Source organism: Mizuhopecten yessoensis, unplaced genomic scaffold (genome assembly GCF_002113885.1).
Source record: "Mizuhopecten yessoensis strain PY_sf001 unplaced genomic scaffold, ASM211388v2 scaffold8561, whole genome shotgun sequence".
NCBI lineage: Eukaryota > Metazoa > Mollusca > Bivalvia > Pectinida > Pectinidae > Mizuhopecten > Mizuhopecten yessoensis.
Genome location: NW_018407609.1, coordinates 517,647 through 538,345, shown reverse-complemented (window position 1 = coordinate 538,345; position 20,699 = coordinate 517,647). Strand labels below are relative to the sequence as shown.

The following is a 20,699-nucleotide window of genomic DNA, read 5'->3' as shown; positions in this document are numbered from 1 at the left end:
GGTAAACTGTCTGTCTAGAGTTCGAAAGGTCCTGGGTTCGAACCCCGGTCTGTCCGTGCATTTTTCTTCTCCTCTTACATCATATTAGTAAAGCACTAGAACTTAAATATGGAACAGCTAGTCTACGGCAGGGAATTGATTGAAATTTCCATATAAGAAACAAAAAAGTTATCCGTACAAGAAAAAAAAAATATGTTGAAAAATATCTACTATATAGACCTACTAAATGTTCTTACTTATTGTATGAGAAACAATGACCAGCTGATGAAATAGACACAGTAGTATCGTATGGTATAGAAACTTCTAGAATTTTACAAATATGAAAGGCGGACGTGGTTCATGTAAGCCAAAAATAGGATACTTAGTGTAAAATACTTACTTAATACCATCTTTACAAATTACTTGATCCCGGTTTCTTAGCAATTTTATTCCATAAGCTATCTTGTTTTTTCATGCTCAGGCATGGTATCACATGTAAACATTAGAGAGTTCCAAACATTCGTTGCTGAGCTGAGTCAGAGAAGCGATTTAAATAAAAGCCAAATTTTAAGCGTTTCTCTGAGCTGGTGCACTTTCCAACATGGCTGGCAAGGTCGTCGATAAGGCGCTGAGCCTTTTGCGGACTTTCCCTAGAGTCTCTCTGGGGAACCTTAAAGATATGCCTGGATCTAAACCACACAAGGTACATACGTATCACAGCTGTTCAATATTGTTTTTAATAGTGCCGTAAAATAAATGGCAATATCTGTTACATTCGAAATGCGAACGGAACGGGATTTAGGGCGAAACGACCCGGATCCGAGTGTATTGATGTAGGGGTAATTCTACTCAAACTTACAGAGTATTTTGACAATGTCCTCCTGGGGTGTACGTGTTTTCTTGTGTGTTGGGCGATAGTTTTTCAGTGTTATGTTTGCTGTATATGCCAGGAGAATTGCAGACGACACTGACGTTTCGCCCCAAAATCCGTTTCACACCAGACCATTTCGACCCAACTTTATTTTTATGAAAAATAAAAGCAATACTTATTTGGAAAAAGAAATAGATCTATGTTCAAATAAAAGCACACATTCTCTTTTGCAACAAACATAACACAATGATTATTTTTTTCGATCTACGGTACGCATGTATAATTATAAACTAGTTATCTTATACACTTATTATATTATCTAAAATATACAAATACATGCCTAATATATGTACTATAGATATGGTAAATTATCGATCTATGGCACAAGAATTATGTCCCAAATAAATAAATAAATATACAACATTTGATATAGCGCCATATCTAGCTAACATAAGCCACTCTAAAGCGCTTTACAGTACATAGATATGCAATCAATACAATTAGCATATAGGTTCGTTAATCAATACAATTTTTGAGGAATTTGCAGAACCTGCCTTATCTGGCGCTAATTACTAGTCCTATGCCATCTGGCTAATATCTCCCTATGTGTGTATGCCTGCGTGTGTGCTGGAGATGTAACATGTTCTGTTTGTAGTGGGACCGTGCTTCCAACAGCATCATTTATAGTGCCACCTCACTTGAATGCTACAGCACAGATACCACAACATCCACCCCCGACCAATTTAACTCCACCTGGGTTGTTGGAGTTGTGTGGGAAGGAGAATAACACTTTCTCTGAATATCCATGCGAATGCCGACTTTGGGGATCGAACACCAACAGGCTGCATGCGTGGAAGGCCGGAGTGTTAACCACTCGACCAATCCGCATATAAACATCAAATGAATTGCAACAGATCTTATTTTTATAATTTCTATCTTAAAAGACTTTACAAATATTACATTAAAGGTACGGTAGATATTTCTCTTAAATATTTGTCAAATAAATGACTTTCATGGAAGAAAATTGTGGGGCGTACCAGCCTGGGGTGTTTCGGTTTTGGGGTGAGTCATCTGACGCCCATGCCAGGAACCATGCTTCCAACTGCACACACCCCCTTCCCCCAGTTAAACAAAATTAAACCAAACCAAACCATCAAATTGTACTACCCCATACAACCAAGTTATGTACCCAATACTACTTTAATACTGTGAAATATCACCTTTATAGAAGTTATTTACTTATCTGCCATATATTACATGAAAATATGCGATTTGGTGCAGAAAACATCACCAAATTACCGAGACTATGACCCGATACTACCTAACTCTTTTGGATTTGACCTAATACTAACTGAATACTGCCAAATACGACACCGCACTACCCAGTGCAGATATCATATTATTTACTTTTCAGCTCTCACAACAGTATTGTCAGGACAGAGGGGTGCAGTTCCTGGTGCATGTCTGATGATAGCTATAGAGTACCAGTTGGTTAGTTGATTTCCCAGTTTATGAAAACTGATATTTCTTCATATTTTGTCCAAAATAACCAAATCCTACTTGATGAAGATGGCTTGCTTATGATTTACCATACCAGAAAGTACATGCCTCCTAATGTACCATATGTAATAATCAAATCAGCACCGGCTGTATGCTCCCTAGGGAGTTGAGAAAGATATTGGCTGGTTGCAAAGGCCCTATAACCACAGAAAATAATTTGTGAACCGTTTCGAGACAACCTACAAACTAGGTTGTGGTAAAGCGGTATACAAGAACCTCAAATTATTATTATTATTATCACATCACTTTTGTTTCAGAAACTTGTATCTCGAAACAAGATATTTAAAACATGAGTCACATCTTTCCTCATCCGTTTTCGATGTAACAAAATGTTTATTCCTGCACCTCACATGATCATTATAATATTAATGACCGTCATTTTACTTAATTAAAGATCTAGAGAGCCTGAGAATTAATCATAGTATTGTCTTCGGACCCCTCCAGTTATGTGGGGAACTTTTTCATTAGACATTCTCAATCCATTGCCATCTGCGACTCTTTGTGATGTTTGCTATAGAATCCATTCTCACTATCGGGTACACTTCCTTGTGAGACACTACATTCAACCAGAACATTCTCTGTATTATAGGCATTGATGTTGGTGAAAGGTTTACAGCTTGGTTTCAAACACTTCAACCTGTATAAGACAGTACTGACAGTGCTTGCAGGTTCCATTCATTGGTTACAGTAAGTCTAGAACAGGTCATCTGACTAGATTCCCAAGAAGATCTAGCCTGACTGAAATTCTGTTCTTCGTGTACATGTTCCACTGCATACTTGAAGTTGCCAAAAACAAAGAATTTGGCTGAAAAATCCCATCCCCCCCCTTTTTTTTTTAGCATTTTAACAACAGTGATTTAATTTAGACCCAAGGACTTTTCAGAATTGATACAGGTTTTGTTTTCTATCAGGTAAATCGCAGACGAAGTGTTAAAAAGGGTAACACTCATGGAAGAGGTATCAAAGGTCAAGGAGCTAGAGGCACCCTACCTAGGATAGGATTTGAGGGTAACAACACACCCTTCTATCTCATGATACCGAAGGAGCCATACTATGAAAATCACCAGTAAGTAGAGCTCTGACAGACATGAGTTACTTATACTAAATTTCGCTCAGCATCAGTATAACAGGTCAGTGTTTCCCTTACCTATGTATATGTCACTTGGTACAGATTATGTTTCCATTTCAAATGCAATATGGTAGTTATTCCTCCTAAATGTAATTTGTTTGGAGTTTTTAGCTAACCTGGTCCAAAGGACTAGTGAACTTATGAACTTAAGTTTAAATCTTTTAACAGCTTATGTTTCGAATGACTTTGAGTCATAGATACTGATATTTTGCCAGTTGCTTTATTTTTCCGTAGTCTACTTTTAAGGTTACAAGTGCGAGGTAAATACCAGGTGAGTGATTTAGGCCCATTGGGCTCTTGTATAATCAAGCTTTTGTTTCCCCAAAATTCCCTGGAAAAACATAAACATTACAATTACAGATTCAAAATCATCAGTAATAATGTACCAGAACAGCTTCAACAAATATCCATGACCTTACAACCATGATGGGCGTATTCCATTGATTTGTATTACAGTTTACGCAAGGAGTATGTACCAGTATCCCTGCTTCAGCTCCAGCGAATGATTGAACTGAACCGTGTGGACAGCAGTGAACCCCTAGATCTGACATCAATATGTAACACAGGTCTAATAAGGGTCCTCCCCATGCAGAAGCAGTATGGCATCCATCTTACAGAGGAGGTAAGTGACAGGGAATTGTTGGACTTGTTACAGTATGGCATCCATCTTACAAAGGAGGTAAGAGACAGGGAATTGTTGGACTTGTTACAGTATGGCATCCATCTTACAGAGGAGGTAAGAGACAGGGAATTGTTGGACTTGTTACAGTATGGCATCCATCTTACAGAGGAGGTAAGTGACAGGGAATTGTTGGACTTGTTACAGTATGGCATCCATCTTACAGAGGAGGTAAGTGACAGGGAATTGTTGGACTTGTTACAGTATGGCATCCATCTTACAGAGGAGGTAAGTGACAGGGAATTGTTGGACTTGTTACAGTATGGCATCCATCTTACAGAGGAGGTAAGTGACAGGGAATTGTTGGACTTGTTACAGTATGGCATCCATCTTACAGAGGAGGTAAGTGACAGGGAATTGTTGGACTTGTTACAGTATGGCATCCATCTTACAGAGGAGGTAAGTGACAGGGAATTGTTGGACTTGTTACAGTATGGCATCCATCTTACAGAGGAGGTAAGTGACAGGGAATTGTTGGACTTGTTACAGTATGGCATCCATCTTACAGAGGAGGTAAGTGACAGGGAATTGTTGGACTTGTTACAGTATGGCATCCATCTTACAGAGGAGGTAAGTGACAGGGAATTGTTGGACTTGTTACAGTATGGCATCCATCTTACAGAGGAGGTAAGTGACAGGGAATTGTTGGACTTGTTACAGTATGGCATCCATCTTACAGAGGAGGTAAGTGACAGGGAATTGTTGGACTTGTTACAGTATGGCATCCATCTTACAGAGGAGGTAAGTGACAGGGAATTGTTGGACTTGTTACAGTATGGCATCCATCTTACAGAGGAGGTAAGTGACAGGGAATTGTTGGACTTGTTACAGTATGGCATCCATCTTACAGAGGAGGTAAGTGACAGGGAATTGTTGGACTTGTTACAGTATGGCATCCATCTTACAGAGGAGGTAAGTGACAGGGAATTGTTGGACTTGTTACAGTATGGCATCCATCTTACAGAGGAGGTAAGTGACAGGGAATTGTTGGACTTGTTACAGTATGGCATCCATCTTACAGAGGAGGTAAGTGACAGGGAATTGTTGGACTTGTTACAGTATGGCATCCATCTTACAGAGGAGGTAAGTGACAGGGAATTGTTGGACTTGTTACAGTATGGCATCCATCTTACAGAGGAGGTAAGTGACAGGGAATTGTTGGACTTGTTACAGTATGGCATCCATCTTACAGAGGAGGTAAGTGACAGGGAATTGTTGGACTTGTTACAGTATGGCATCCATCTTACAGAGGAGGTAAGTGACAGGGAATTGTTGGACTTGTTACAGTATGGCATCCATCTTACAGAGGAGGTAAGTGACAGGGAATTGTTGGACTTGTTACAGTATGGCATCCATCTTACAGAGGAGGTAAGTGACAGGGAATTGTTGGACTTGTTACAGTATGGCATCCATCTTACAGAGGAGGTAAGTGACAGGGAATTGTTGGACTTGTTACAGTATGGCATCCATCTTACAGAGGAGGTAAGTGACAGGGAATTGTTGGACTTGTTACAGTATGGCATCCATCTTACAGAGGAGGTAAGTGACAGGGAATTGTTGGACTTGTTACAGTATGGCATCCATCTTACAGAGGAGGTAAGTGACAGGGAATTGTTGGACTTGTTACAGTATGGCATCCATCTTACAGAGGAGGTAAGTGACAGGGAATTGTTGGACTTGTTACAGTATGGCATCCATCTTACAGAGGAGGTAAGTGACAGGGAATTGTTGGACTTGTTACAGTATGGCATCCATCTTACAGAGGAGGTAAGTGACAGGGAATTGTTGGACTTGTTACAGTATGGCATCCATCTTACAGAGGAGGTAAGTGACAGGGAATTGTTGGACTTGTTACAGTATGGCATCCATCTTACAGAGGAGGTAAGTGACAGGGAATTGTTGGACTTGTTACAGTATGGCATCCATCTTACAGAGGAGGTAAGTGACAGGGAATTGTTGGACTTGTTACAGTATGGCATCCATCTTACAGAGGAGGTAAGTGACAGGGAATTGTTGGACTTGTTACAGTATGGCATCCATCTTACAGAGGAGGTAAGTGACAGGGAATTGTTGGACTTGTTACAGTATGGCATCCATCTTACAGAGGAGGTAAGTGACAGGGAATTGTTGGACTTGTTACAGTATGGCATCCATCTTACAGAGGAGGTAAGTGACAGGGAATTGTTGGACTTGTTACAGTATGGCATCCATCTTACAGAGGAGGTAAGTGACAGGGAATTGTTGGACTTGTTACAGTATGGCATCCATCTTACAGAGGAGGTAAGTGACAGGGAATTGTTGGACTTGTTACAGTATGGCATCCATCTTACAGAGGAGGTAAGTGACAGGGAATTGTTGGACTTGTTACAGTATGGCATCCATCTTACAGAGGAGGTAAGTGACAGGGAATTGTTGGACTTGTTACAGTATGGCATCCATCTTACAGAGGAGGTAAGTGACAGGGAATTGTTGGACTTGTTACAGTATGGCATCCATCTTACAGAGGAGGTAAGTGACAGGGAATTGTTGGACTTGTTACAGTATGGCATCCATCTTACAGAGGAGGTAAGTGACAGGGAATTGTTGGACTTGTTACAGTATGGCATCCATCTTACAGAGGAGGTAAGTGACAGGGAATTGTTGGACTTGTTACAGTATGGCATCCATCTTACAGAGGAGGTAAGTGACAGGGAATTGTTGGACTTGTTACAGTATGGCATCCATCTTACAGAGGAGGTAAGTGACAGGGAATTGTTGGACTTGTTACAGTATGGCATCCATCTTACAGAGGAGGTAAGTGACAGGGAATTGTTGGACTTGTTACAGTATGGCATCCATCTTACAGAGGAGGTAAGTGACAGGGAATTGTTGGACTTGTTACAGTATGGCATCCATCTTACAGAGGAGGTAAGTGACAGGGAATTGTTGGACTTGTTACAGTATGGCATCCATCTTACAGAGGAGGTAAGTGACAGGGAATTGTTGGACTTGTTACAGTATGGCATCCATCTTACAGAGGAGGTAAGTGACAGGGAATTGTTGGACTTGTTACAGTATGGCATCCATCTTACAGAGGAGGTAAGTGACAGGGAATTGTTGGACTTGTTACAGTATGGCATCCATCTTACAGAGGAGGTAAGTGACAGGGAATTGTTGGACTTGTTACAGTATGGCATCCATCTTACAGAGGAGGTAAGTGACAGGGAATTGTTGGACTTGTTACAGTATGGCATCCATCTTACAGAGGAGGTAAGTGACAGGGAATTGTTGGACTTGTTACAGTATGGCATCCATCTTACAGAGGAGGTAAGTGACAGGGAATTGTTGGACTTGTTACAGTATGGCATCCATCTTACAGAGGAGGTAAGTGACAGGGAATTGTTGGACTTGTTACAGTATGGCATCCATCTTACAGAGGAGGTAAGTGACAGGGAATTGTTGGACTTGTTACAGTATGGCATCCATCTTACAGAGGAGGTAAGTGACAGGGAATTGTTGGACTTGTTACAGTATGGCATCCATCTTACAGAGGAGGTAAGTGACAGGGAATTGTTGGACTTGTTACAGTATGGCATCCATCTTACAGAGGAGGTAAGTGACAGGGAATTGTTGGACTTGTTACAGTATGGCATCCATCTTACAGAGGAGGTAAGTGACAGGGAATTGTTGGACTTGTTACAGTATGGCATCCATCTTACAGAGGAGGTAAGTGACAGGGAATTGTTGGACTTGTTACAGTATGGCATCCATCTTACAGAGGAGGTAAGTGACAGGGAATTGTTGGACTTGTTACAGTATGGCATCCATCTTACAGAGGAGGTAAGTGACAGGGAATTGTTGGACTTGTTACAGTATGGCATCCATCTTACAGAGGAGGTAAGTGACAGGGAATTGTTGGACTTGTTACAGTATGGCATCCATCTTACAGAGGAGGTAAGTGACAGGGAATTGTTGGACTTGTTACAGTATGGCATCCATCTTACAGAGGAGGTAAGTGACAGGGAATTGTTGGACTTGTTACAGTATGGCATCCATCTTACAGAGGAGGTAAGTGACAGGGAATTGTTGGACTTGTTACAGTATGGCATCCATCTTACAGAGGAGGTAAGTGACAGGGAATTGTTGGACTTGTTACAGTATGGCATCCATCTTACAGAGGAGGTAAGTGACAGGGAATTGTTGGACTTGTTACAGTATGGCATCCATCTTACAGAGGAGGTAAGTGACAGGGAATCGTTGGGCTTGGTGTTTACATCTTGCAAACAGTTGGTCCTCAAATGCAGTGATTTTGAAGGCCAAGAACCAATTTGTTGTTTTTTCTTTCATTATAGAAGAAGCCAATTTTGTTCTACATCTAGAATTATATATCCTGTTACAAACATGCTAAGCTGAATAGATAAATATTGATATTAGATATAACTAATGTAATTGATTTCAACTTTTAGAGGATTCATACTAGTTCTCATTACATATGGTGTTTATGGAAAGGGTTTCACACAGTTTTCTCTTAGTAGATGTCAGATGGAATAGGATAGAGATGGATATTCTATTTATCATTTGGTTGAGAATCTCAAATCATATGAAATAGCACTACACCTGTTGTCTAAAAATAAGTACATGTAGAATTAAAAGATTTGCTATGATTAGATGAAGATCATGATTTTATAGTTTCATTACTTGTGGCATCACACCTGGCGATATCACACACACTACATATCAAACATTTACATGATGATGTTGTAACTCTGTAACTTAGTCAGTTCATATAGTGAATACGTAACTTTGTCAGTTCATATAGTGAATACATAACTTTGTCAGTTCATATAGTGAATACAGAACTTAGTCAGTTCATATAGTGAATACGTAACTTAGTCAGTTCATTTAGTGAATACGCAACTTAGTCAGTTCATATAGTGAATACGTAACTTTGTCAGTTCATATAGTGAATACGTAACTTAGTCAGTTTATATAGTGAATACGTAACTTAGTCAGTTCATTAAGTGAATACGTAACTTAGTCAGTTCATATAGTGAATACGTAACTTTGTCAGTTCATATAGTGAATACAGAACTTAGTCAGTTCATATAGTGAATTCGTAACTTAGACAGTTCATATAGTGAATACATAACTTAGTCAGTTCATATAGTGAATATGTAACTTAGTCAGTTCATTTAGTGAATATGCAACTTAGTCAGTTCATATAGTGAATACGTAACTTAGTCAGTTCATATAGTGAACTGACTAAGTTACGTATTCACAATATGAACTGACTAAGTTACTTATTCACTATATGAACTGACAAAGTTACGTATTCACTTAATGAACTGACTAAGTTATGGATTCACTATATGAACTGACCAAGTTATGTATTCACTATATTATGAACTGACTAAGTTACATATTCACTAGATGAACTGACTAAGTTATGGATTCACTATATGAACTGACCAAGTTATGTATTCACTATAGTGAATACATAACTTAGTAAGTTCATATAGTGAATACAGAACTTAGTCAGATCATATAGTGAATACATAACTTAGTCAGTTCATATAGTGAATACGGATTCAGTGTTCCGCTGGCAAACCAGCACAAAGTAACCCACCCACCTAGGAATGTGTTTGCCCTTAATGCTGACTTTTAATGTCTTTATTGGATTTCTTGAAAAGAAATAAATATGTTTTGTCATCACACAAATTATTTTTGAAATTAAAAAATATCTTAAATAACTTTTGAAAGTTAAACTAGTGATTTTAAGCAATGTTATCATTATTATTATCAACACAGTAAGAATTTGATTGAACAGATTTAAGGTGAAAAAGAAAGTAAAAAATAAAACTTTTCTAAATACCAAAACTACCATATATGGAACAAAAAAAGCCCACATATTACTGGGTTTTTTTGGCAATAAACTTAAACAAGAAGCAAACAATTGTATTCATTTCTTGAGATTGAGATTAACAAGTCTTGTAAAATACTTTTCACTTAATATCACACCGCTTTATGTCACTTTTCTGTTATTATCATGTTTATAATCTATATAATTCTGTTTAATTTCCATCTTATACAACTTTGTAATAATAAACTTAGATAGTGTTTTTTTTATAACAACAGGGAGCTGACATATTTAATGCACAGATCAATATTGAAGTGCAGTGGGTCAGTGAACTCGTCATTGCAGCCATTGAGAGGAACGGAGGCACAATCACAACCCGTTTTTTCGACACACCTTCTCTCCAGGCTGTTGTAGCTCCAAAGAATTTCTTTATGAAAGGGATACCAATTCCCAAATGTAAGATTCCACCTACTGATGTTTTTAAATATTACACAGATGCTAAAAACAGAGGATATTTAGCCAACCCCAGGGAGATAAGTAATGCTCGTTTAGAACTTGCCCAAAAGTATGGATACGAGTTACCCAACATAAAAGATGATGAGAAGTTTGAAATGTTGTCTGCCAGAAAAGATCCACGCCAGATATTTTATGGACTTGCTCCAGGGTGGATAGTAAATCTTCAAGATGAGACTGTGTTGAAACCCAAGGGGAAGGAACATGTCGAGTATTACGAATCATGAGGAGAGTTTCATTCTTTTGTGTTTGTTTTCTTGTGAGAAAGGGCTGTATGAATTCTAAGGACTAGGTTATGGAGAAAGGCATTGCCTATACAAAATGAAAAGCTACAAAAGCTGTAGTATCATCTATTCAAATAAATGTATAATCATCAAAATTGATTTTGCGGGTCATTGTTTTTTGCAGTAAGTTTGTTTTGATTTTAGAGACACATTTAACTTGTAAAAGGTTAAATTTTGAAAAACATTATTTCTGTATATCTTATTTGTAAGGAGAATAGATTGTGAAATTATTTATCTCAACTATATCACTGATTTTACATATAATTCTGGTACTGTTGTAAAGCTGATATAAAGTAAAACTCGTCTAATCCGACACCCTGATGGACACAGCCTACTGGAAAAGACGATTCTGACATATCTAAAGGTAGGGTCATGATCATCGCCTATGGAGATTTAACATTAGCGTCAGCCCCCGCTTGGAATTTTAAAACAAGGTAACTACAAAAAGGTATGGGTATAGGAAGCTTAAATAAGGAACCGTTAGTTTCAGAATTCATTTTAGGATAAAGGGGACCTCATTGACTGACACCTGTTTGGGTGTTATAGGTGCGGTAACACAAGTCCTCCTAGAGCATTTAAATGACACAATTACTATAAAATTATATCATCATCGTGTGCAACATATTCCAACTTTCATTTTGATACCGAATATTACACTATTTCAAGAAAGAATTGTTCTTTTTATTGAAGATTTAAGCAGAAAAGTATGTGAAATTTCAATACTTGCTTAAAAGTTGGCTACCAATAATATCTTTCAACAATAGGAATTTCAAGAAAATTGACAACCGCGTCCATCATCCGTCCATCGGCAACATTTTACTTTAAACAACTTCTTCTCAGTAACCAAAAGGCCTAGGGTAATGATATTTGGCAAGTAACATGCTGGGATGAAGGGCTACCAAGTTTGTTCAAATAAATGACCTTCATCCATTTTCAAGGTCACAGGGGTAAAATATGTTAAATTCTTCAAACAACTTCTGAATAACCAAGAAGCATAGGGTGATGATATTTGGCCAGTAACATGCTGGGATTATGGGCTACCAAGTTTGTTTAAATAAATGACCTTGATTTATATTTAAGGTCACAGGGTTCAAATATGTTTAAAACCTTTAAACAACTTCTTCTGAATAACCAAGAGGCCTTGGGTGCCTAAATTTGGCCAGTAACATGATGGATAAAGGGTACCAAGTTTGTTCAAATAAATGACCATGGTTTATATTCAAGCTCACAGGGGTCAAATATGTTTAAAACCTTTCAACAACTTCTTCTGAATAACCGATAGGCCTAGGGTGATGATATTTGACCAGTAACATGCTGGGACAAAGGGCTACCAAGTTTGTTCAAATAAATGACCTTGATTTATATTTTAGGTCACAGGGGTCAAATATGTTTAAAACCTTTAAACAACTTCTTCTGAATAATCAAGAGGCCTAGGGTGATGATATTTGTCCAGTAACATGCTGGGTTGAATAGCTACCAGGTTTGTTTAAATAAATGACCTTGACTTATATTCAAGGTCACAGGGGTCAAATATGTTCAAAACATTTAAACCACTTCTTCTAAATAACCAAGAGGCCTAAGGTGATTATATTTGGCCAGTAGCATGCTGGGATGAAGGGCTACCAAGTTTGTTCAAATAAATGACTTTGGTTTATATTCTAGGTCACAGGGGTCAAATGTGTTTAAAACCTTTAAACAACTTCTTCTGAATAATCAAGAGGCCTAGGGTGATGATATTTGTCCAGTAACATGCTGGGTTGAATAGCTACCAGGTTTGTTCAAATAATTGACCTTGACCAACTTTCAAGGTCATAGGTGTCAAATGTCTTAAAATCTTCAAACAACTTCTCAATAACCAAAAGGCCCAGGGTACTGATATTTGGCCTGCAGCAATCAGGGCTACCAAATTTGTTCAAATGAATGACCTTGACCCACTTTCAACCTAATGTCATAGTTTGACATTCAGGGTCACACTGATATTCTGCCTGTAGCTGTATTTTAGTCCACTTTTAAGATTACAGTGTGAGATTAATACCAGGTGAGCGATGCAGGCCCATTGGGTCTCTTGTTATAGCATGTCAGCTAACCACTCTTTGAATGATGAAGATCTTATTTCAATGTAAGAAAGTATATAACACTATATGGCATTGCGGTACTCTTGTTCCTTTAGGTTGTGTTTCTTCACGACCAAAGGTCATCATTGGGTCTTGATATTTGGCAAGCAGGTTGTTCGTATGAATGGATTTAAGTTTTGTAAACATTGATGACCTTGACATGCGTTCAAGGTCATAAAATCAAATTTGCTAGAATAAAATGTTTGTATGGGGAGTCGGACAAGGATATCTTTCCTTGCTTTATTTGTTTAGAGGTAACGATATAAAATAATGTAATGTTCCTTCATATTTTGATTAGTGAATGGGCAATAGGCAAAATTGAATATTACCTAGAACTGTAAGCCAAAGGTTAACTAATACCACCCGCTCCTATATAAACCAGAACTGTAAGCAAAGGGCTAACTAAGACAAAGCATTGTAAAGCAATCCATAGTCACCCATTGGTAATTATGTAAGTATATAGGTCACTGACATACTTTCTGTACTCCCTCCCAATGCCAAACATTCTTACATACCAAATTGTGTTAGCCCAGATGAACCAGCTGAAATGGTCCTAGTAGTTAAGAAAGAGTTGTCAAGACAAAGATTTTTAACAAAGGGCCATAACTCCTTAAAAATGGTTGAAATGAAAAAATACCTAAATCTGTAAACTGTCATTGAAATCGGCCCAGTAGTTTATGAGGCAGACAGAGTTTTTTTCAACAAAGGGCCATAACTCCTCTTAAAGGGTCAGAATGAAAACGTACTACTTGGATGCACAATGTCAGGGGGGCAGTTACCATATCTATAAACTTCCATTGAAATTGGTGCCATAGTTTTGGAGGAGTGGTCTGGACAAGTATTTTTCAACAAAGGGTCATTTCTCCGTGAAAAAGGGATCAGATTGATAAAACAATACTTGTATGCACAACACTAGGTAGTAGTTATCATATTTGGAAACTTTCGTTGAAATTGACCCCTTGGTTTTGAAGGGCATGTCCGGACAAGGATTTTTCAACAAAGGGCCATAACTTCTTAAAAAAGGGTCAGAATGAAAGAAGTAGCTAGATGCACAGCTTCAGGTGATATTTACCATATCTGGTATTGTTGAAATCAGTCCATTACTTTAGAAGGAGTTGTCCGGTCAAACTTTTTCTACGGCCAGACAGACGGCCAGAAAGACAAGCTGATTCCAGTATACCCCTCCTTACTTCGTTGAGGGGGGTATAATAATATCTACCAAAGTCATGTTTTTAACTGAAATGGTATTCACCGTCAAAGGTGGGGTCAACACTTTGATTTCTTTTATTCTTTTGCCCTATGTAGATTCATAATTACTACTGATAACCGCAGTGGACCTCCTTGCATAACACCAGGTTGAGTGACGGGGGTATCCTAACAAAATGACAGATAAATGACACAGGAGAATGTTATTTTGAAAATGAATTATGATAGTGTACAGTGCATAAAATTATGTTATTTGATACTAAATATGTCATGTTGGTATACATGAAGTAAGTGTAGTGATACTTTTAATTGGAAAAACATGCAAAATTTTCACATAATTCAGAATATAACCAACATTGTCAACTTGCCTATATATAGGTACAATGCTAGTCTTCATCATATCATGCTACTGGCCAACTAGCATCATCTTAGGCCTTTTGGTTATTCAGAAGAAGTTGTTTAAAGGTTTTTATCATATTTGACCCCTGTGACCTTGAATATAAGTAAAGGTCATTCATTTGAAAAAACTTGGTAGCCCTTCATCCCAGCAGGTTACTTGCCAAATATCATTATCCTAGGCTCCTTAGTTATTCAGAAGAAGTTGTATAAAGATTTTTTAAGACAATTGACCCCTGTGAACTTGAAAATAGATGAAGGTCATTTATCTGAACAAACTTTGTAGCCCTTCATCCAAGTCTGCTTCTTCCCAAATATCATCACCCTAGGCCTTGCGGTTATTAAGAAGAAGTTGTTAAAAGTAAAATATTGACGCTGGACGGACGAACGATGGACGCTGCACCATTCCATAAGCTCACCTGGCCCAGGGCCAGGTGAGCTAAAAACAACTGAAATCGTAATTCAGTAACATTCAACATTCTTTTTTATTTCACTTTATAACAACATAAATTAAATCAACATTAGAGAAATTTCATAAATATGAAACAATTACTTAAAAACAATATACATAGTATACGTTTACTATGTGCTACATAAATCCTGTAGCTATAGCTAGGACGTCCTGTATCTCTGGGATACTATTTAATATAGGTACAAATCAATAATGCATTTCAAACAAAACAAAATAAATGTCTACAAAATCACAGAATATTTCCATTATAACATTACACACCTCCAACTCTAACATATTCAATTGCATGTTTTCTAAAGAAAGAAAAAAAGTTATTATATCTTGTGGTACACCAAGGGCCTATTCATTTATGCGAAACAACTGGTTTGTACATTATTATATATAAAATGTTCGGGTATAAATCCTCGCAGACCTGCAAATGTATATGCAGGCCTTGCAAAGCTTTGTCAAGGCTCGCCTGAAAGCATTATCAGATTACTAAGTCCGATCTTATTTAATAAACGAACAACAGAGGAATGCATTAAATAACCTTTTTTACCTGTACAGAGATTAAGACACAAGCAAAGATTTTGAATATAGATGTCTTCGACTTGATATGCAAAAGTGCTACAATGATGGATTAGAAAATTAGTCCTTTTGTCTACATTCTAGATAATTTGAACTTGAAAAATCAAAAAATATCCATATCATAGGTTTGAATGATAATTGCTCCTTTAAAATTCAGATGACCTCATTGGAGAATTATCTGAATACTTCTGACAAATCCAAACCAGAGGAATCAAAAACGACAGTGTGTATGTTTAAAGTGTGTTTTCAGACTCCAGTTAAAAATAATACTGTCCCTATATCTACAGAAATCAAAATATAATATTAATATCACATCTCACTTTATAAATTATGTGAGAATTGAGTCAATTAATAAATAAATGTAAAAATTGAGCCCTTCTACAAATGGCTGCTTACCCAATAATTCCCTGTAATCCCTCCCCAAACTACAAACTGTAGAAAATCACTCGCCTCTTCAGTGCAGTGAGACCAAACAACAAAATCTCAACAATCTTATTAATGTACAAACCGTAAATCAGGATATTTTTACTGTGGTTCTATTTTTGCACTTTTTGGCTAGTTGAAATTAGCAGCTTGAGATAAAATACTGTAAAACAAATCACTTTTAAAATATCTTTAAACTTGTGTCAGAGTATGAGATTACCTGAAGAGTGTTTACAAAAGTTGGCAAGGTCTTAGCCTAGCTGTGGCCAGAGTCTAGAGGGTTCTATTGTTGTAGTGTACATAGGCTGGATAGGTTTGTGTTAACCTAAAACAAGAGTACTGAGGGGCGAAACAAAAAACGCCCGTCTAATGCCATATAGTGTCATATACTTTCTTACATTGAAATAAGATCTGTAGCATTCTAAGAGTGGTTAGCTGACCTGCTATAAAAAATGTAGGAGAAAATCTCCGGACAAAAAATCAAATACTGAAATGAACAAAGGGCAATAACTTTTGCATAAATCATCGAATCCAAATTCTTTTTAGGGAGACACAACTTCATATCATAATTATAAAGTATACCAAGTTTCAAAGAGATCCATTGAAAAATGAAGAAGAAGATCGCCGGACAAAAATCAAATACTGAAATAAAAAACAGCAATAACTTTTGCAAAAATGGTCAAATCAAAATTCTTTTCAAGGAAACACAACAACATATCATGATCATTTAGCCTACTAAGTTTCAAAGAAATCCGTAAAAAAATGTAGGAGGAGATTTCCGGATTTTTTTTTTATCAAATACTGAAATGAACAAAGGGCAATTAATTTTGGAAAAATTGTCAAATCAAAATTCTTTTACAGCAGACACAACTTCATATCCTGATTATAATGAATACCAAGTTTCAAAGAGAAAAATTGGTGAGTTCTGGTCACTAGGGAAGATTCTAAATGTCAATTTGATCCTATTTTAACATGCAAACCATCGCTGTTTAAACCATCATGATGACATTTTAACGAGTCAGCACAGGAACCCTTTTGTTCCACATATAAATATAATCTCAGAAGTGCAACTTGCTCAAAAACTTAAATTGGCATATATTTATGGTAGTCATATTTTTTGCTATTTCTCCAATTTGCAAAATATAGACCAGTAAAAATAAAACTGCAGATAATTTCTCGAGAACTGTAAAAATTAACCTAGGTAAAAATAACCAGATTTACGGTATATCAACTATATGCAAATAATTAATGACAAAAACAATCTCAACCATATATCTAACATTAGTTCAGTTCAGTATAATTCAATCCATGCAATCGGTGTCAGCTTCTAAAATAAAAACTTTCTATGTAAGATGTCATTTCTGTATGTTTAAGTCATTGTTATACTGGACTCATAGAAGGCAAGAACTTCACCTCTGGTCAGTAAATTGAAGGAGATGTTTGTTTCTGATGACAGTTTCCTTGCTTGATTATATGCAAAATCACATTTCTTTGTAGACACCCAACTGATCACAGCCAATGGTACAATCTAATCTTGGTTGACTGGTTTATCCCAGGAGAAATGCCTTTGAGAAATGATCTGTTTCTATTTAAATATCTAACTTTTAGTGAAAATTAAAGTTTTCCATGACTACAACACCACAAACTCCTCCGAATCGACTGTTGAAGATCTTATCCGACCGTACTTATCCGTTTTGACATGTCTGATACGTAGCAGTTTGTCTTCCTCAAGACTCAGGCTGTCCAAATTGAGTTCAGAGCCACGCCCTTCACTGAATACAAACATGGGGTATGACAGTTTCTGCTTCGGAGGTGACACCATCTGTGGAATCGGGAGAAGGTAAAGATATATTTAGAGGTTATTGATGTACATAGGAGTAAATCTTCTAGTATTACCTGTTCAAAACAGATCCTTATATAAGTCTCAACCAATTTGTTCAAAGTCTCATTACCCTCATAATGAATTTTCACAAATCTTTCATCTTGTATATTTTCATAAATATTGAAATTCAGAGTTTTACCTAAATGTACAGGAAAAAAAAGTTTCGTCTATAGAGAGAAAAAATTTGTTAGTTTTCAGATACAACAGTATGTCTCAAAAGTAGCATTTAGAAAATGGCTATAACAACTCGTTATAAGCTAGTCAGACTTTGAAAAACTGGTCTGAGATCTTCAACTTTGTCTGATCTAACACACATTCCTATGTAAACTAAATTTGTAAAAAGTCTATCTGGATTCCCGACTAAAAAGTCTTGTGCAGCTTGGTTAAGACAAGATTCACTGTTCTCACTATGTAACTGGTGATGTGTGACATATGGCACACTGTAGTAGTCAAGTTGTGCCATACCAGGTATGACCTGTACAATGCACCTACATCAGTTGATTTATACTTACCGCTTCAGACTGTGTTACAAAAGTCTCAAACTCCTTCTTGGTTTTACAGTAGAAACCTACGGTACAGCTTGGGTCCATCTTGGACAAAGCGACTTTCCTCGGGGACAGACAATGATAGGACTAAAAATAAAAATATCATTAATTAGAGGCAACCATATTATTTAGTACTCGTCATCATACACTGGAAATTTAAACCGAAAATGTGTGCATTGATATTTCATATTTCTTCAGCTGGAATGTATGATGTTTGAATGTATCACGTTTAGTGTAAGTAATTGTTCTTGTTGTATTTGAATTCACAATTGATGCTGAACATAAATTTACAAAATATTGTGCGAGTTTAAGTAATTAACAGTAAGTCAAGATTGCTGTTAGGATTCAAACAGGTGACAAGGTGACATCAAGCTGGAGTATAAGTTCTATACATATATATTGTATACCACTCACTGCATATATAACTAAATCATTCATTTGACATGCATTTTTTCTGTTTCCAAAATAGCAAGTTACCGTATGTGAATCATATTTTTTGGAGCATTTGGTTTTAGTGAAGTTATGGTGAGGACCTGTCAAAATAGTACAATGTACTTTACCGGTCTGTTGATTCAGACTATAATTCATAACTAGCCTTAATTAAAAGACAATTTTTTGCACATGGGATAATTTCAAAACATTGAAATTTCTAACAAAATCACGTATAATTTCAAAATAAATGCCTTAAAATAACAAACAAGAGGCCTAGAGGGCATGTATCGCTCTGACACCTGGACATTGGAACAATCATGAGAAAATATTCTCACTAAAAGTAATTTTGGAAATATTTTTATATATTATGTCTCCTTGGCTTAAGAATGTTTGTGACTAAATGGAACTTATTACTTTATACTTTGTGCCAGGTGAGCTAAACACATATGTTTCTGAAAACTTAAAACAATGACCTCTTAACTGGACTCAGAAACAGTGCTGTTTGTGTGAACATGTACCCAGTGTACTATGGGCGAGATATATTGTTGTACCTGTACAGGGAAGTTTCTCTCCCTTGTGTCGACGGCTTCCTGACAGTAATGGGGATCAAGGTAGATCAGTTTGTCATCTAAAACAGACCCGCATTAAATCAGATAGAAAATAGATCAATTACTTAAAATAGATACATATCTATCGATAAACAATGTATATAAAGTGAATCATAAGTATCTAATATAGGAGTGAACACCAGGATTCAACCTCCTGAAGTTTATCAAACTTACCAATTATTACTTACCTGACTTCAATACCATGTAAATCTTTATATCATTTATATGTTGAAAACATATTCATGTATATGGCATATCCAAGGAACCAGTAAATGACTTACACTGGAAAATGGAAACCTTTAATTACCTACCCATGAAACCTTTGAATTATTTACAGTGGTAACTTACCTAGGGAACCTATGTATCGTTTAACCCTGAGACCTATATATGGCACATCCCGAAAAACTTATAAATCATTAAATGACTTAAAGTTATTAGGAATGTTGAGTTACCCAAAACAAACAATAAATGATTTACCCTGGGAAATGGAAACCTATGAATGGCTTTAACAACCAGGAGACCAGATTTGTAACTAGGCCTGGAAATCTATAATAACTTACCCTGGAGAAATAACTTATCCTTGAAAAGTATACTGGGTACATGACTATAAAAACCTATATTTAACTTTACACACGTAAAACCTGTTTATGGTTTAATTATCCAAGAAACTTCTACATGACTTACCCTGGAAACCTATGAAGTACAGAGAGTGTTTAGGTTTCCCCCCTATAACACCGATACAGTTATCCTGAGCCAGGAGACTTTTGATACAAGGTCCGTAAACAGGGTTCATCTCCTCACTCCCGAGACGTATTGGCACCATAATGAGCACCGCTCGCCTCCACTCCTCTTCCTCCTCCGGTGGTGATTTATTTTTGGCTCCATCTGTCTCAGATTCTGTGGAACTTGTCAGATTTGTAACTGTCCTTTGCCTTTTTGTACACATCTCGTAAATATCCTTTTTGTACACTTGAGGAAGAAAAAGAGAAAATGCAAAATTAAAACAAGGTTACCGCGAGCGGTATATAATACGCCCGTCACACATTGAATGAGCAGTTGTTTGTATGATTGAAATATATGAAGTATTTGTGAGTAATTGATATTAAAAGAGAAATCATTCAACATAACTGGTAGATCAATGAGTGCAATACAACATCATGGAACGCATGCATCGCATTAATGAAACCAAGGGTAATAACTCCA

The 20,699-nt window shown here is 36.9% G+C and overlaps 2 protein-coding genes across 2 annotated transcripts in view; one reads left to right on the top strand and one right to left on the bottom strand.

Moving 5' to 3' along the window:
• Positions 1-20,699, bottom strand: part of LOC110456193 — a 39,243-nt gene that overhangs the window by 13,096 nt on the left and 5,448 nt on the right. The window contains exons 6-10 of the mRNA XM_021506770.1: positions 20,181-20,465; positions 19,440-19,516; positions 18,424-18,543; positions 17,664-17,851; positions 498-668 (exon numbers count right to left, since the gene is read on the bottom strand). Of these exons, the coding sequence (XP_021362445.1) occupies positions 498-668; positions 17,664-17,851; positions 18,424-18,543; positions 19,440-19,516; positions 20,181-20,465 (841 nt within the window). The remainder of the gene's footprint in view (positions 1-497; positions 669-17,663; positions 17,852-18,423; positions 18,544-19,439; positions 19,517-20,180; positions 20,466-20,699) is intronic.
• LOC110456191 (39S ribosomal protein L15, mitochondrial-like) lies at positions 545-10,950 on the top strand. The gene is made up of 4 exons (XM_021506769.1): positions 545-682; positions 3,322-3,476; positions 3,996-4,161; positions 10,333-10,950. Exons 1-4 carry the CDS (start codon positions 581-583, stop codon positions 10,792-10,794), a joined length of 885 nt encoding a protein of 294 aa, XP_021362444.1. The 5' UTR covers positions 545-580; the 3' UTR covers positions 10,795-10,950.

Excerpts from the sequence above, each read along its gene's own strand:
- LOC110456191 (XM_021506769.1), top strand. The coding sequence starts at position 581 with ATGGCTGGCAAGGTCGTCGATAAGGCGCTGAGCCTTTTGCGGACTTTC. Across the intron at positions 3,477-3,995 it reads CCATACTATGAAAATCACCA|TTTACGCAAGGAGTATGTAC; the intron begins GTAAGTAGAGCT and ends TTTGTATTACAG. Across the intron at positions 4,162-10,332 it reads GCATCCATCTTACAGAGGAG|GGAGCTGACATATTTAATGC; the intron begins GTAAGTGACAGG and ends TTATAACAACAG.